The sequence below is a fragment of the Staurois parvus genome, unplaced genomic scaffold (genome assembly GCF_062004578.1).
Source record: "Staurois parvus isolate SC_StPar_1 unplaced genomic scaffold, SC_StPar_1.0 ptg000874l, whole genome shotgun sequence".
NCBI classification, from domain to species: domain Eukaryota; kingdom Metazoa; phylum Chordata; class Amphibia; order Anura; family Ranidae; genus Staurois; species Staurois parvus.
The window spans coordinates 1,133,890-1,149,503 of record NW_028318670.1 but is presented as its reverse complement, the minus strand read 5'-3'; the positions used below and the strand labels follow the sequence as shown (position 1 = coordinate 1,149,503).

Here is a 15,614-nt window from a genome sequence, read left to right as displayed (position 1 = left end):
ACAAGATGGAGACTAAAACCTAGAGGATGGGCCGTACTTGTAGTGTTAGAGAAAGGAATAAAGGAGAACATTTCATCATACAAATCTGAAGGAAGACTTTTATCAACTACATGACACAGAATTTAATGATTTTAGGAATGAAAATAGTAAACATCCTTTGTTCATACTTAAAAAGTGCATTAACATTTTTCTCTTTTAAAATATAAATATGAAATTTTACATCTGAAAATGGCATATTTCAATCAAATGAAGCTGTTTGTGAAGGCTGATAACCACTGCAATAAAATAGTCCTGTCACGTAGTCTGATCTTCATCCACAAGCATTATCTAGCTCCTCTCCACCATGTCCTCCATGGAAGCTTCTGCTGAAGGTCAGGGGAGATCAGATTACACTGCTAGAGGGACCCAACCAACAGTGACCCCCCCTTCTCTCTCACCATGATGTCCTCCATGGAAACTTCTGCTGAAGGTCAGGGGAGATCAGATTCCACTGCTAGAGGGACCCCACCAGCAGTGACACCCCCCCTCCTCCTTCTCTCTCACCATGATGTCCTCCATGGAAGCTTCTGCTGAAGGTCAGGGGAGATCAGAATACACTGCTAGAGGGACGAACCAGCAGTGACCCCCCTCCTTCTCTCTCACCATGATGTCCTCCATGGAAGCTTCTGCTGAAGGTCAGGGGAGATCAGACTACACGGCTACAGGAGATCAGACTACACGGCTACAGGGACCCAACCAGCAGTGATCCCACTCCTTCTCTCTCCTAGCAGAGGAAGCCAGACACAACTTTGAAGTCTTTAGTGATCTCTGATCTCCTTATAAAGTGTTTCTTCCATGATAAAGATCAGAGGAGCGCTCAGCCAAGTGTTTTCTGAGGTGTATATCAAGGTGTGCTTCTTCCCAGTGTGAGATCTCTGATGTACGGCAACATATCATCCATATAGAAGACATTTCCCGCACTCAGGACAATAATACACCTCGAGGGTTGTGTGGGTTCTTTCTCTGATGTTCAGTAAGACAAGACTTCTGTGAACATTTTCCGCACTTGGGACAGGAATAAATCTTCTCCTTTTTGTGAGATCTTCGATGTTTGGAAGAACTGGATCTCTTTAAAAGGAATAATTCCCAAACTCACATCAGGAATATAGGCTTTATCGTGTGTGAGATCTTCGATGTGAAACAAGATCTGATTTCTGCAAAAATCCTTTCCCACACTCAGGAAAAATGCTTTTACCCAATATGAGTTCTTTGATGTATAATAAGGTCCGAATTCCGTGTATAACTCTTTCCGCACTCAGAGCAGGAATACGGCTTCTCCCCCGTGTGAGATCGTTCATGTCTAAAGAGGTCATATCTCTGTGAAAAACATTTCCCGCACTCAGGACAGGGATATGGCTTTTCTCCGGTGTGAGATCTTTGATGTCTACTAAGGTCTGATTTCCGTGAAAAGCATTTTCCGCACTCGAGGCAAGAATATGGCTTCTCGCCTGTGTGCAATCTCTGATGTCTGGAAAGATAGGCTTTATCTGAAAAACATTTCCCGCACTCAGGGCAGGAATACGGCTTCTCCCTCGTGTGAGATCTGTAATGTATGACGAGTTCTGATATAGGTAGAAAACAATTATCACACTCAGAACAGGCATATAGCTTCTCCCCCGTGTGAGATCTCTGATGTACAGTGAGATTCAAGTCGGAGCTAAGACTTTCCCCACTTTCTGGATTGGGGAATGTCTTCTCCTGAAACCCGGCCCCATCCCCCACTGTACGAGGGTGCTCAGAGTCAGAGGGAGTCCATGGTCTCTCCACACTGGGAAGTCCACCATCCATAGTGGAGCTCATTGTCTTTTCTACGGCACAATCTCCTGGGATGTCCTCATCTTCCATTTTACAACCTGGAGATAAAGTGAGACGATCCTTTGAGGGTTTCTCCATGGCGGGTCCTGGAAAAATAGAAAAACATCATCAATAGATAGGAGAGGGTTAGTTCACTTCCATCAAGATTCCATCTGGATCAGGGAGATAGGAGGGAGCAGATGTTCTCTGTGGATGTCTCAACCAGCTGGGACTCTTCCCCCCTTCAGTCAAAGGGCCTTTAGTCCTCCCAGACCACTTCTACATTTACACCGCCTTGTCAGAGGAGCAGGAACCAATGGGGGCTGGGGGGGGGGGGGGTGGGCGGTAACAGAGCAGAGATAAGAACATATTCTGGTCACCTGTGCTGATCTCTGTAGGAGTGTCCTCCTCTATGAATGTCCTCCTCATTCCAGCCTCCTCCATATATTGCTGATCATCCCTCACATACGTCTCTTCTACTTCACCCTCAACTTTCATGTTCATCAGATCTTCACCCTAAACCAACAGAATGGCAGAAAATAACATCTGTAACATAGAAGGATTTATGATGTGAGATCACATAGAACATGTCATCTTGTAGAGTCCACACATCGTCTCCACGTCAGAGTGTTCCATCACTTTATGTTCCCGACCCTCAACTCCACCTACCTGATGATGGTGAGGGATGGTGTGACCTTCCTGTGTGGAATCCCGGGAATAAAGAGGATGGGGACATCTCTCTGGTGGGTTTGGGTTACTTGATGGCTCCATCATATCCTCGTGTCCTTCAAAAAATTGCTCCATCACTCCATACTCCTCATCCTCTTTTTTATACTCTTCTTTAACCACAACTTTAAAATCACTCAGGTTTCCACTCTGAACGTGTAAAAAAAATGACATCAATGGTAACAATGCAGATAATGTACAGATCCTAATGATACTATCACTGATTGTTTGTCATCTACCTGATGATGGCGAGGGATGGTGTGACCTTCCTGTATGGAATGCCGGGAATACAGAGGACGGGGACATCTCTCTGGTGGGTTCCTGGTATTAGTTGGATCCATCATATCCTTGTGTCCTTCTGAAAACTCCTCCATCACTTCATACTCCTCATACTCCTCTTTATACTCTTCTTTAACATCAATATTATCTTCTCTGAGGTTTCCACTCTGAATATAGAATAAAACTTTCATTATAACAAACATGCTTGTGTATACATCATAACAACCAATAATTGTTAATAGGCTACCTGATGATGGTGAGGGATGGTGTGACCTTCCTGTGTGGAATCCCGGGAATACAGAAGACGGGGACATCTCTCTGGTGGGTTTCTGTAGCTGGGTGACTCCACCATGGTGTCCTGGTGCAGATCTTTGAGTCCTTTTGGAAACTCTGACTCTTCCATCAACCCATCCTCATCATCCTCCTCTTTTATCTCTTCTTTAATATTGACCAGTGTGGAATCCTGGGAATACAGAGGACGGGGACATCTCTCTTGTGGGTTCCCATGACTGGATCCATTTACCTGATGATGGTGAGGGATGGTGTGACCTTCCTGTGTGGAATCCCGGGAATACAGAGGACGGGGACATCTCTCTGGTGGGTTCCCATGACTGGATCCATCTGTAGGAAACACACACACTGACTGAATCCATTGTTTCTATGTGTTTATCAGATGATGGGGGATCTAGGTGGATCCTCCGTACTGCTCTCTCCTTTCCAATAAAGTCTCCTCTTACCCGGTGATGTGAGGGGCGGCTGATTGTCCATCATGACGTCTTTGTAGAGGTCCTTGTGTCCTTCTAAATACTCCCACTCCTCCATGGAGAAATAGACAGTGACACCCTGACACCTTATAGGAACCTGACACACACAATGATACAGTCACCATCCAGACACATCCCTTGTCTGTTACTGGAGAATATCCCAGAATTCCCGGCACCGCTCACCTCTCCTGTCAGCAGCTCCATCATCTTCTTGGTGACTTCTAGAATCTTCTGCATGTTGTGTCTCTTAGGGTTTAGGGAGTCACATGGAGGCACTGTGATGGTCATATGATCACCTGACTTCAGAAGAGGAAATCTCTGTATTGAGGAACCAATAGGAGTATCATGTTAGACTCCCAGAATCCTCCTCACCTCTCCGGTCAGGTCTGTGTTTTATTAATAGAGATGAGTGATGTCATGTGACCTCCCAGAATCCTCCTCACCTCTCCGGTCAGGTCTGTGTTTTATTAACAGAGATAAGAGTGATGTAATGTGACCTCCCAGAATCCTCCTCACCTCTCCGGTCAGGTCTGTGTTTTATTAATAGAGATGAGTGATGTCATGTGACCTCCCAGAATCCTCCTCACCTCTCCGGTCAGCAAGTAGATGATCTCCAAGGTGAGATTTAGTATCTTCTCAGTCATGTGACTCCATTCCTCCCCCATCTTCATTGATCTGGTCATGTGATCTATGCAGGTTTCTCTGTGGGCAGATAGCAGAGAATTATCTGGACCGTATAGGTTGTACAATATTTGGATGGGGGTTTGAAGGGGTTAATGTGTACATCTATTCTGTGTGAATTGGGATAACATGAATGTTCTTTTATTATAATCAGTAATTAATTTTGTCATCATGGCCACTAGATGGCGCTGAGGGGCACAGAAAATACAAATCTGTTACAATGTAGCAGTTCTGGAGAACACTAGAGGGAATTAGCAAATAAAAGTAACTGGAGCACTGAGGACCGAGACGCTGTGAGTAACTGTGGCACTGAGTACAGCCAATCTGGGTGTACTGAGGCAATGTGAACAGGACAAGAGGACTCTGGGGGTGGTGTGATCAGTGTGCAGGAGGAGGGGATGTTGGGGGCAGTGTGATCAGTCTGTGGGAGAAGAGGTTGTTGGGGGCCATGTGATCAGTGTGTGGGAGGAGAGGATGTTGGGGGCCGTGTGATCAGTGTGTGGGAGGAGAGGATGTTGGGGGCCGTGTGATCAGTAAATGGGAGGAGAGGATGTTGGGGGCCGTGTGATCAGTAAATGGGAGGAGAGGATGTTGGGAGCCGTGTGACCAGTAAATAGGAGGGGGGGATGTTCGGGGGCATGTGATCAGTAAATGGGAGGAGAGGTTGTTGGGGGCCGTGTGATCAGTAAATGGGAGGAGAGGATGTTGGGGGCCATGTGATCAGTGAATGGGAGGAGAGGATGTTGGGGCTGTGTGACAAGTAAATGGGAGGAGAGGATGTTGGGGGCCGTGTGACCAGTAAATGGGAGGAGGGGATATTGGGGGGCATGTGACCAGTAAATGGGAGGAGAGAATGTTGGGGCCTAGTGATCAGTAAATGGGAGAAGAGGATGTTGGGGGTCATATGACCAGAAAATGGGAGGAGAGTATGTTGGGGGCCGTGTGATCAGTGTGTGGGAGGAGGGGATGTTTAGGGCCGTGTGATCAGTGAGCGGGAGGAGAGGATGTTGGGGGTCGTGTGATCAGTAAATGGGAGGAGAGGATGCTGGGGGCCGTGTGATCAGTAAATGGGAGGAGAGTTTGTTGGGGGTTGTGTGATCAGTGAATGGGAGGAGAGGATGTTGGGGGCCGTGTGATCAGTAAATGGGAGGAGAGGATGTTGGGGGTCGTGTGATCAGTGTGCGGGAGGAGAGGATGTTGGGGGCCGTGTGATCAGTAAATGGGAGGAGAGGATGTTAGGGGCCGTGTGATCAGTAAATGGGAGGAGGGGATGTTGGGGGCCGTGTGATCAGTAAATGAGAGGAGGGGATGTTGGGGGCCGTGTGATCAGTAAATGAGAGGAGGGGATGTTGGGGGTTGTGTGATCAGTGAATGGGAGGAGAGGATGTTGGGGGCCGTGTGATCAGTAAATGGGAGGAGAGGATGTTGGGGGTCGTGTGATCAGTGTGCGGGAGGAGAGGATGTTGGGGGCCGTGTGATCAGTAAATGGGAGGAGAGGATGTTAGGGGCCGTGTGATCAGTAAATGGGAGGAGGGGATGTTGGGGGCCGTGTGATCAGTAAATGAGAGGAGGGGATGTTGGGGGCCGTGTGATCAGTAAATGAGAGGAGGGGATGTTGGGGGCCGTGTGATCAGTAAATGGGAGTAGAGGATGTTGGGGGCCGTGTGATCAGTAAATGGGAGGAGAGGATGTTGGGGGCCGTGTGATCAGTAAATGGGAGGAGAGGATGTTGGGGGCCGTGTGATCAGTAAATGGGAGGAGAGGATGTTGGGGGCCCTGTGATCAGTAAATGGGAGGAGGGGATGTTGGGGGCCGTGTGATCAGTAAATGAGAGGAGGGGATGTTGGGGGCCATGTGATCAGTAAATGGGAGGAGAGGATGTTGGGGGCCGTGTGATCAGTAAATGGGAGGAGAGGATGTTGGGGGCCGTGTGATCAGTAAATGGGAGTAGAGGATGTTGGGGGCCGTGTGATCAGTAAATGGGAGGAGAGGATGCTGGGGGCCGTGTGATCAGTAAATGGGAGGAGAGGATGTTGGGGGCCGTGTGATCAGTAAATGGGAGGAGAGGATGTTGGGGGCGTGTGATCAGTAAATGGGAGGAGAGGATGTTGGGGCGTGTGATCAGTAAATGGGAGGAGAGGATGTTGGGGGCCATGTGGTCAGTGTATGGGAGGAGGGGATGTTGGGGGCCGTGTGATCAGTGTATGGGAGGAGAGGATGTTGGGGGGCGTGTGATCAGTAAATGGGAGGAGAGGATGTTGGGGGGCGTGTGATCAGTAAATGGGAGGAGAGGATGTTGGGGGGTGTTGATCAGTAAATGGGAGGAGAGGATGTTGGGGGCTGTGTGATCAGTAAATAGGAGGAGAGGATGTTGGGGGGCGTGTGATCAGTAAATGGGAGGAGAGGATGTTGGGGGGCGTGTGATAAGTAAATGGCAGGAGAGGATGTTGGGGGGCGTGTGATCAGTAAATGGGAGGAGAGGATGCTGGGGGTCGTGTGATCAGTGAGTGGGAGGAGGGGATGTTGCGGGCCGTGTGATCAGTGTATGGGAGGAGAGGATGTTGGGGGGCGTGTGATCAGTAAATGGGAGGAGAGGATGTTGGGGGGCGTGTGATCAGTAAATGGGAGGAGAGGATGTTGGGGGCCGTGTGATCAGTAAATGGGAGGAGAGGATGTTGGGGGCCGTGTGATCAGTAAATGGGAGGAGAGGATGTTGGGGGCCGTGTGATCAGTAAATGGGAGGAGAGGATGTTGGGGGCCGTGAGATCAGTGTGTGGGAGGAGAGGATGTTGGGGTCCGTGTGATCAGTAAATGGGAGGAGGAGATGTTGAGGGCCGTGTGATCACTAAATGGGAGGAGAGGATGTTGGGGGCTGTGTGGTCAGTGTAGGGGAGGAGGGGATGTTGGGGGCTCTGTGATCAGTGAGCGGAGGAGAGGATGTTGGGGGTCGTGTGATCAGTAAATGGGAGGAGAGGATATTGGGGGCCGTGTGATCAGTAAATGGGAGGAGAGGATTTTGGGGGTCATGTGATCAGTGTGTGGGAGGAGAGGATGTTGGGGGCCGTGTGATCAGTAAATGGGAGGAGAGGATGTTGGGGGCTGTGTGATCAGTAAATGGGAGGAGAGGATGTTGGGGGCCGTGTGATCAGTAAATGGGAGGAGAGGATGTTGGGGGCCGTGTGATCAGTGAGCGGGAGGAGAGGTCCAACCACAAATTGAGTATTCCATCCAGTTCTGGTCACCAGTCCATAGGAAGGATGTGCTTGAGCTGGAGAAGGGCAACACAGCTAATAGGAGAACCTCAGATATGGGGGATGGAGGACCTCAGTTATGGGAGATACAGGACCTCAGTTTTGGGAGATACAGGACCTCAGTTATGGGAGATACAGGACCTTAGTTATAGGGGATGGAGGACCTCAGTTATAAGGGATGGTGGACCTCAGTTATGGGAGATACAGGACCACAGTTATGGAGGATCTCAGTTATGAGGAAAGTAGGATCCCAGTTATGGGGGATGGAGGACCTCAGTTTTGGGGGTATGGAGGACCTCAGTTATGGGGAATGGAGGACCTTAGTTATGGGGAATGGAGGACCTCAGTTATGGGGAATGGAGGACCTCAGTTATGGGGAATGGAGGACCTCAGTTATAAGAGATGGAGGACCTCAGTTATGAGAGATACAGGACCTCAGTTATGGAGGACGGGGTAACTGTTATTGGGGATTGTGAACCTCAGTTATGGGGGATTGTGAACCTCAGTTATGGGGGATGGAGGACCTCAGTTACCATTCTATGGCCCATAACCCTTCATTATACAGGAGGAGAGGCAGTCCATTGCTAGAGTGGAGGGGAGGAGAGGAGAATGCTGACAGATGAGAAAGCAGTGGATCAGATAAATACACCTAAATGATCATTTAACCCCTGGAGTGGGGCTGCCCCCGTTATATAAGAGTTAAAAGCTTATTTAGGTCTCAGTCATGTATCCTTTTCCCAGAGAAAGGAATATAAAAAACAAAAATTCCACACACATGGCATAATCAGCATTTTTTGCTCGTAATAAACATAACCCCCACACACAAACTGTGTATCCTCATTAAACAGCGACTAACTTTATTACCCAAGATGGTGCAAAGTTGCTGTAAAAGCTTCTACAAGTCATCAGTTTAGAGACAACCAGGGAGCAAGGCCCCACAATTTCTTTAATTTCATAGCCCCCTAGGTGATAGTACAGTAGGAATGACAGGTCCTCTTTAAGGAGACACTGGGGTCAATTAGATCCCCAACATCACCTATGGACCCCGGTGACATTGACGAAGTACCGATCGGGATTAATCAGCTGCTCCCCTGACCTCAGTGACCAGGAAATGAAAGATCTGAACCTGGAAATGATGAAATTCCCGTCTCTTCTGGGTTCATTCACAGGAGGGGAGATCCGAGAACTGACCACCCTCCACTTCGTCCGCCATGCAGGTCCCGGGCCTGCAGGAGGGACAGAGGAGCTGGGGTACATGAAGGAGGTAGTGGGGGGAGGTTGGTATCTTTGGAGAAAGAATGTGGAAGTGTGAATTTCAGTCCAACCTGAAATCTCATCCCTCATTGTAGGAGACGGCTGAGGTGAGAAGGTGACATCTCCACAATGAGGAGAATGTTCCGGCCCCAGAAGGGGTTAATCTGGGTTCAAACACTATATATGTGTGTATCATCATCTGCTGGAGATAGAAGACGTCACAGTGACTATGGAGGAAGAGGACGGACGCGACGGTGGAGGGAGAGGACGGACGCGACGGTGGAGGGAGAGGACGGACGCGACGGTGGAGAGAGAGGACGGACGCGACGGTGAAGGGAGAGGACGGACGCGACGGTGAAGGGAGAGGACGGACGCGACGGTGGAGGGAGAGGACGGACGCGACGGTGGAGGGAGAGGACGGACGCGACGGTTTAGGGAGAGGACGGACGCGACGGTGGAGGGAGAGGACGGACGCGACGGTGGAGGGAGAGGACGGACGCGACGGTGGAGGGAGAGGACGGGCGCGACGGTGGAGGGAGAGGACGGACACGACGGTAGAGGGAGGGAGAGGACGGACGCAACGGTGCAGGAAGAGGACGGACGCGACGGTGGAGGAAGAGGATGGAAGAGATGATGGCGGAAGATGTCAAACGACATGACGGGGGGAGGGTTACTGAGTGCAAATATAAAATCAGATCTTATTACCTCCTCTGCTGCCACTTCCAGCAATGTCTCCTCTCTACTTCCTCCCAACTCACCTCTCACCCCTGACATCACTTCCTGTCTTCCATAGAGACTTCCTGTCTGTATAGAAGTGAGATCCCCACCTTCTGGAGCTCAGAGGAACTGCAGCCCCGAGAACCATCTGGTAGTGTGACCCCGGCCTTGTGCTGGGTGTATATGGACTGTATGTCCTCATAGAGGGGTCACCTCCACTCCCACCATGGGGGACAGAAATATATGACTGCCTAGTCCAGCCTTTCTCAGCCAGGGGTTCTCCAAAGGGTTCCAGGGGTTCCTTCAGCAATGAACAATTTCTGACATCAATGATCTGTAAGGGGGGCAGTCTTCCCACTGATGACCATGTAAGAATGTCCTTCCCCCACTGACCACTGATATGAGGGATCCTTCTCCCATCGGTCTCCAATATAAGAGATCACTACACTGACCACTGATATAAGGGGTCCTTCTCCCATCGGTCACCAATGTAAGGGACCACTACACTGACCACTGATATAAGGGGGTCCTTCTCCCTTCGGTCACAAATGTAAGGGACCACTACACTGACCACTTATATAAGGGGGTTCTTCTCCCATCGGTCACCAATGTAAGGGACCACTACAATGACCACTGATATAAGGGGGTCTGTCAGGGTCCGCCGCGGCTCCGTCCCCAGCGCATGCGCGATAGCGGCGGCTCACGCCGGGACACAGGCACCAGATCCCGGCGGGCCGCGGCTGACAGGAGGCCGCGCATGCGCAGTAGGAGCCGCGGGCGCGCCTCGGGCGACCAATGACAGCCCGGGGGCGCGTCCTGGGCGGCCAATGGCAGTGCAGGGCGCGATATTTAAAGATGCCCTGCACTGTCATAAATCGCCGCAAGGTCTGATCTGATACCTGTGTTTCCTGTGATTGTGACCCGGATTGTTTGACGTTCTGCCTGCTCCTGCCCTGACCCGGATTATCTGACTACGCTGCCTTCCCCTGTGATTGACCCGGATTGTCCCTGACTACGCTGCCTTCTCCTGTCCCGACCCCCGGCTTGTTTGACCATTCTGCGGACTGACCCCGGTAACTGACCCAGCGTGCGACCTGACCACTCTCTGCCTACTGTCTCGGTACCACGCCATTTCCCACGGTGACAACCGCCGGTTTATCCTGCCAGGTCCTGCCGGCCTCCTCACATCTGACTCTACTCTGTCCTACTTCTATCCACGGAGGCTCCCTCTGCCACGGGTGGTATTGCTCGGAGGTCGTGACCTGGTCCCGGTTCTGCTCCAAGTCCATCCCCACCATCAGGGGCCCTGGTGAAAACGCAGACCGGGACTTAGACCCCACGCTCCGGGTGATTCCGCCTAGTGGGCTGCCAGAGGTGCCACCTGGCGGATCCGTAACAGTACCTTGCGGCCATGACAGAGTCAGGAAGAGGCCCGGCCTCCCTGGAGGATATCTGCCAGCATATGGCGACCCTAACCCAAGTGGTCCAGACTTTTCATACCCGATGCTCCCACCTTGAGGACCGCATGGAGACGTTAGTCCCCCTTACATCCCCGGCACAGAGCTCGAGTCCCGCAGCTTCTCCTGGGGAATCACCTGCTACCCCAGCTCCCGGAGCAGGGGCCGCACCCCCTACTCCTGAACCCCGCGTTCCCTTACCAGAACGCTTCCGTGGAGACCGAAGCCGCTTCAGGGCTTTCCGGAATGCGTGCATCCTGTTCTTCGACCTGCAGCCCCGCACGTTCACCACCGAGACCGTCAAGGTGGGGTTTATAGTCTCTCTCCTTCAGGATGAGCCCCAGGATTGGGCTCATCGCCTGATGGAGAATCACGACCCCCATCTTGATTCCGTGACTGAATTTTTTAGAGCCATGGCCATACTATATGACGACCCTCAGCGAGCTGCTTCCGCAGAGTCCACCTTGTACTCTCTGCGGCAGGGTCGCCGGGCAGCTGAGGAGTACGCGTCTGAATTCAGACGCTGGATGGGGGACACCCGATGGAACAATGCGGCATTATGTCACCAATTTCGCATCGGGCTATCTGAGTCACTCAAAGACGAGTTAGCACGGGTAGGCCTACCTGACTCCCTAGAGAAGCTAATCGAGCTGGCCATACAAATTGACCGCAGACTGAGAGAACGCCGGCTTGAACGAAGCAACCAGGGTCAAAGGGCGGCTTGGGTACCATCAAGGGGATTATTCCCGCCCACAGGAAGCACTACCCGGAGTTCGGAACCTGAGGACACCTCCGAACCCATGCAACTGGGACTGGCTCGGTCCACATTATCGGCCGAAGAACGTCAGAGGAGACTATCACAGAACCTCTGTCTGTACTGCGGAGAAGCTGGCCACCGGGTGCGCTCCTGTCCTACGAAAAAATGTAAGTCCACTTCTAGTTTTTTTCCGTTATCTGCGGAAAGGGGTGATCAGTCAAGTTATCTGGCCATACCGGTGTCTTTACAGCTCCCAGGAAGAACCTTGACGGTGACAGCTATCATAGATTCAGGGGCATGTAGCTGCTTTATTGATCTCACGTTTGCTCACCAGCAAGGTATCCCACTCCAGACCAAGGAAAGGGGGCTGAACATCTTCCTGGCGGATGGGTCTAGCTTAAAATCGGGAGTGGTGAATCAGGAGACACCCCCTATTTTCGCCTCAATGGCTGATCATCACCAGGAATTCCTCCGTCTGGACGCCATCGCGTCCCCCCTTTTCCCGGTCATTCTGGGGCTTCCTTGGCTGCGAGCCCATAACCCCCAGATTGACTGGGAGAAGGGAACCGTGCAGTTTTGGTCCACATACTGTCTGAAAAGTTGCCACGTCTCAGGGCCCGTGGTCCCCCAATTACTCCTATGCATGGATGGGGATACAGATCTGTCCCAGGTTATTCCCCCGGCCTACCACGACTTTCTGGACGTGTTTAGTAAGCAAGGGGCAGACACACTTCCTCCACACCGATCTTACGACTGTCCCATAGACCTCCTGCCCGGATCTGAAATTTCGTTCGGCCGTATTTTCCCTTTATCAGAGCTCGAGTCAGGAGTTTTGAGGGAATACATAGACGAAAACCTTCAGAAGGGGTTTATTCGCCCTTCCACGTCCCCAGCCGGGGCCGGGCTATTCTTTGTAGAGAAGAAGGACAAGACACTGCGGCCCTGTATAGACTACCGCGACCTGAATAGGATCACGGTGAAAAACCGCTACCCGTTACCCCTGGTTCCCGAGCTCCTCCAGAGGTTAAGGTCCGCAATGGTTTTTACTAAGCTAGACTTACGGGGGGCCTACAATCTAGTTCGTATCAGGGAAGGTGATGAATGGAAGACGGCCTTCCGTACGCGATACGGACACTTTGAATACCTGGTCATGCCGTTCGGGCTCTGTAACGCTCCGGCCACCTTCCAACATTTTATAAACGACGTGTTTCGTGATTTCCTTGATATCTTCATGGTTGTCTATTTGGACGACATCTTAATCTTCTCGCCCTCTCTGGAGGCTCATCGAAATCACGTGATGCGGGTGTTGGAACGTTTGCGCCAACACAGGCTATACGCCAAAGCAGACAAATGCTGTTTTGAACAGCATAAGATCACATTCCTGGGATTGGTTCTCTCCCCCGCGGGGGTCGCGATGGACCCCCGGAAAGTCTCGGCAATCCTGGATTGGCCGATACCCACCGATAAGAAGGGCGTGCAGCGTTTTATCGGTTTTGCAAACTTTTATCGAAAATTTATCAAGAACTTCTCCGGACTGGTCTCCCCAATCACGCAACTGACTAAACAGGGGATCCGCTTTAAGTGGTCTACCGAAGCACAAACTGCTTTTGAAGTTCTCAAGAAACTTTTTACCTCTGCTCCGATACTCAGTCTTCCCGATTCTTCTCTCCCATACGTGTTGGAAGTGGACGCCTCAGAAAACGCGGTAGGAGCGGTCCTGTCTCAAAGGAACGGTACCAAGGAGCTGCTACATCCTGTAGCGTTCTTCTCCAGGAAATTGACACCTGCCGAGCGAAACTACGACATCGGAGATCGGGAGCTCCTGGCCATAAAGACCGCCCTGGAAGAATGCCGGTACTTGCTGGAAGGAGCTACACACCCCATCCTGATATATACCGATCACAAAAACCTGGAGTATTTGAGGACAGCCAGACGACTGAAGCCACGCCAGGCGAGATGGGCTCTTTTCTTTTCCCGGTTTACCTTCCACATAACTTATCGACCTGGCTCTAAGAACACTAAGCCGGACGCGCTGTCCCGCATGTTTGAGGACCCCGACGATACACCAAGACCTGACACGATCCTACCATCCGGAAATTTCCTCGTCCTACAGACGGAACTCCGCTCCAAACTTCTTGACGCTTCCGTGGGACTACCAGCGCCGCCTGGGACACCTCTCCTGAACCGTGAAGGGTTATTGTGGAAGGAGGGTCGGATCGTAGTATCCGAAGGAGTCCGAACCATGGTCCTGGGCCACTGCCACGACCATCCAATGGCGGGCCATTTCGGAGTTACGAAGACCCTGGAACTTCTGCAGCGCTCATTCTGGTGGCCGAACATGGTCAAGGACTGCGAGCGCTACGTTCAGACTTGTCCTACCTGCCAGAGGAATAAACCCTCCAGAAGCAAGGCCTGGGGATTGTTGCGCCCGTTGCCAATTCCAAAGAGGGCCTGGCAAATGATAGCCATGGACTTTATTGTCGAACTCCCACCGTCTCAAGGCCACACTGCCATATTTGTGATTGTCGATCGCTTCTCTAAGATGGCCCATTTCGTACCCCTGGAAAAGACACCATCCGCGCCGGAAACTGCACGAATATTTATCAAGGAAATAGTTAGACTACATGGAGTTCCCGAGGATATAGTATCAGATCGGGGAGCCCAGTTCACTTCAAGGTTCTGGAAGGCCTTGTGCGAAGCATTGGGAATCAAGTTGTCACTCTCGTCCGCTTACCATCCCCAGACCAATGGGCAAACAGAGAGGACCAACCAAGTATTAGAGCAATACCTCCGATGCTACACGTCCTACCTACAGGACGACTGGTTGACGCTGTTACCGTCAGCGGAGTTTGCCTACAACAACTCGAACCACTCCGCTACGGGGCAATCCCCGTTCTTCACCAATTACGGTTACCATCCAACATTTCTTCCCGATCTCATGCCAGAGAGCTCAGTACCAGCATCTCAAGACATCCTAAATTTCCTTTCGACCAATAACAAAACAGTTCAGGAGGCCATCACGAAAGCCCAGGAGGACAGCAAGAAGGCATTTGACAGGAGGAGAAGGGGGGAACTGGCGCTTCAACCTGGAGACCGGGTTTGGCTGGCCACTGCCAACTTGAAGATGCAGTGTCCATCAAGGAAATTGGGTCCGAAATTTGTTGGCCCGTTCCAAGTCAAGCGAGTCATCAACGAGGTAGCTTACGAACTCGAACTGCCGGAGTCTTTCAGGATTCACCCGGTGTTTCATGTGTCTCTTCTGAAACCGGCCGCATCGGACCCTTTCCCGGATCGGGAATCCAGGCCTCCTGAGGCAGTCACCATGGGTGAACAAGAAGAGTACGAGGTAGAAACGATTCTCGGTTGCCGTAGGAGGGGAGGCCAGACGCAGTTTTTGATAAAATGGAAGGGTTATGGTCCTGAGGAAAACTCTTGGGAACCCATCCAGAATGTTCACGCTCCCAGGCTCATCCGGGAGTTCTTTCGTGGCCACCCGCGGTGGAGAAATCAGTGGGGCTCCCGGAGGGTGCCCGTAGGGGGGGGGGCAATGTCAGGGTCCGCCGCGGCTCCGTCCCCGGCGCATGCGCGATAGCGGCGGCTCACGCCGGGACACAGGCACCAGATCCCGGCGGGCCGCGGCTGACAGGAGGCCGCGCATGCGCAGTAGGAGCCGCGGGCGCGCCTCGGGCGACCAATGACAGCACGGGGGCGCGTCCTGGGCGGCCAATGGCAGTGCAGGGCGCGATATTTAAAGATGCCCTGCACTGTCATAAATCGCCGCAAGGTCTGATCTGATACCTGTGTTTCCTGTGATTGTGACCCGGATTGTTTGACGTTCTGCCTGCTCCTGCCCTGACCCGGATTATCTGACTACGCTGCCTTCCCCTGTGATTGA

The 15,614-nt window shown here is 51.8% G+C and overlaps 1 protein-coding gene across 1 annotated transcript; it reads right to left on the bottom strand.

Moving 5' to 3' along the window:
• Window positions 1-97: 97 nt before the first annotated feature.
• LOC149443157 (uncharacterized) lies at window positions 98-9,821 on the bottom strand. Its single transcript, XM_089655851.1, has 9 exons — window positions 9,494-9,821; window positions 4,190-4,304; window positions 3,786-3,920; window positions 3,576-3,699; window positions 3,086-3,459; window positions 2,799-3,005; window positions 2,503-2,709; window positions 2,214-2,349; window positions 98-1,940 (listed from the first exon to the last, which is right to left on the bottom strand). The coding sequence occupies exons 2-9, from the start codon at window positions 4,283-4,285 to the stop codon at window positions 1,231-1,233; spliced, it is 1,989 nt and encodes a 662-aa protein (XP_089511977.1). The 5' UTR covers window positions 4,286-4,304; window positions 9,494-9,821; the 3' UTR covers window positions 98-1,230.
• Window positions 9,822-15,614: the final 5,793 nt, after the last annotated feature.

Coding starts and splice junctions, on each gene's coding strand:
- LOC149443157 (XM_089655851.1), bottom strand. CDS start 4,285: ATGACCAGATCAATGAAGATGGGGGAGGAATGGAGTCACATGACTGAG. Junction 2,710..2,798: donor CCATCCCTCGCCATCATCAG/GTAGATGACAAA, acceptor TTACACGTTCAG/AGTGGAAACCTGAGTGATTT. Junction 1,941..2,213: donor TCCTACAGAGATCAGCACAG/GTGACCAGAATA, acceptor CTATTTTTCCAG/GACCCGCCATGGAGAAACCC.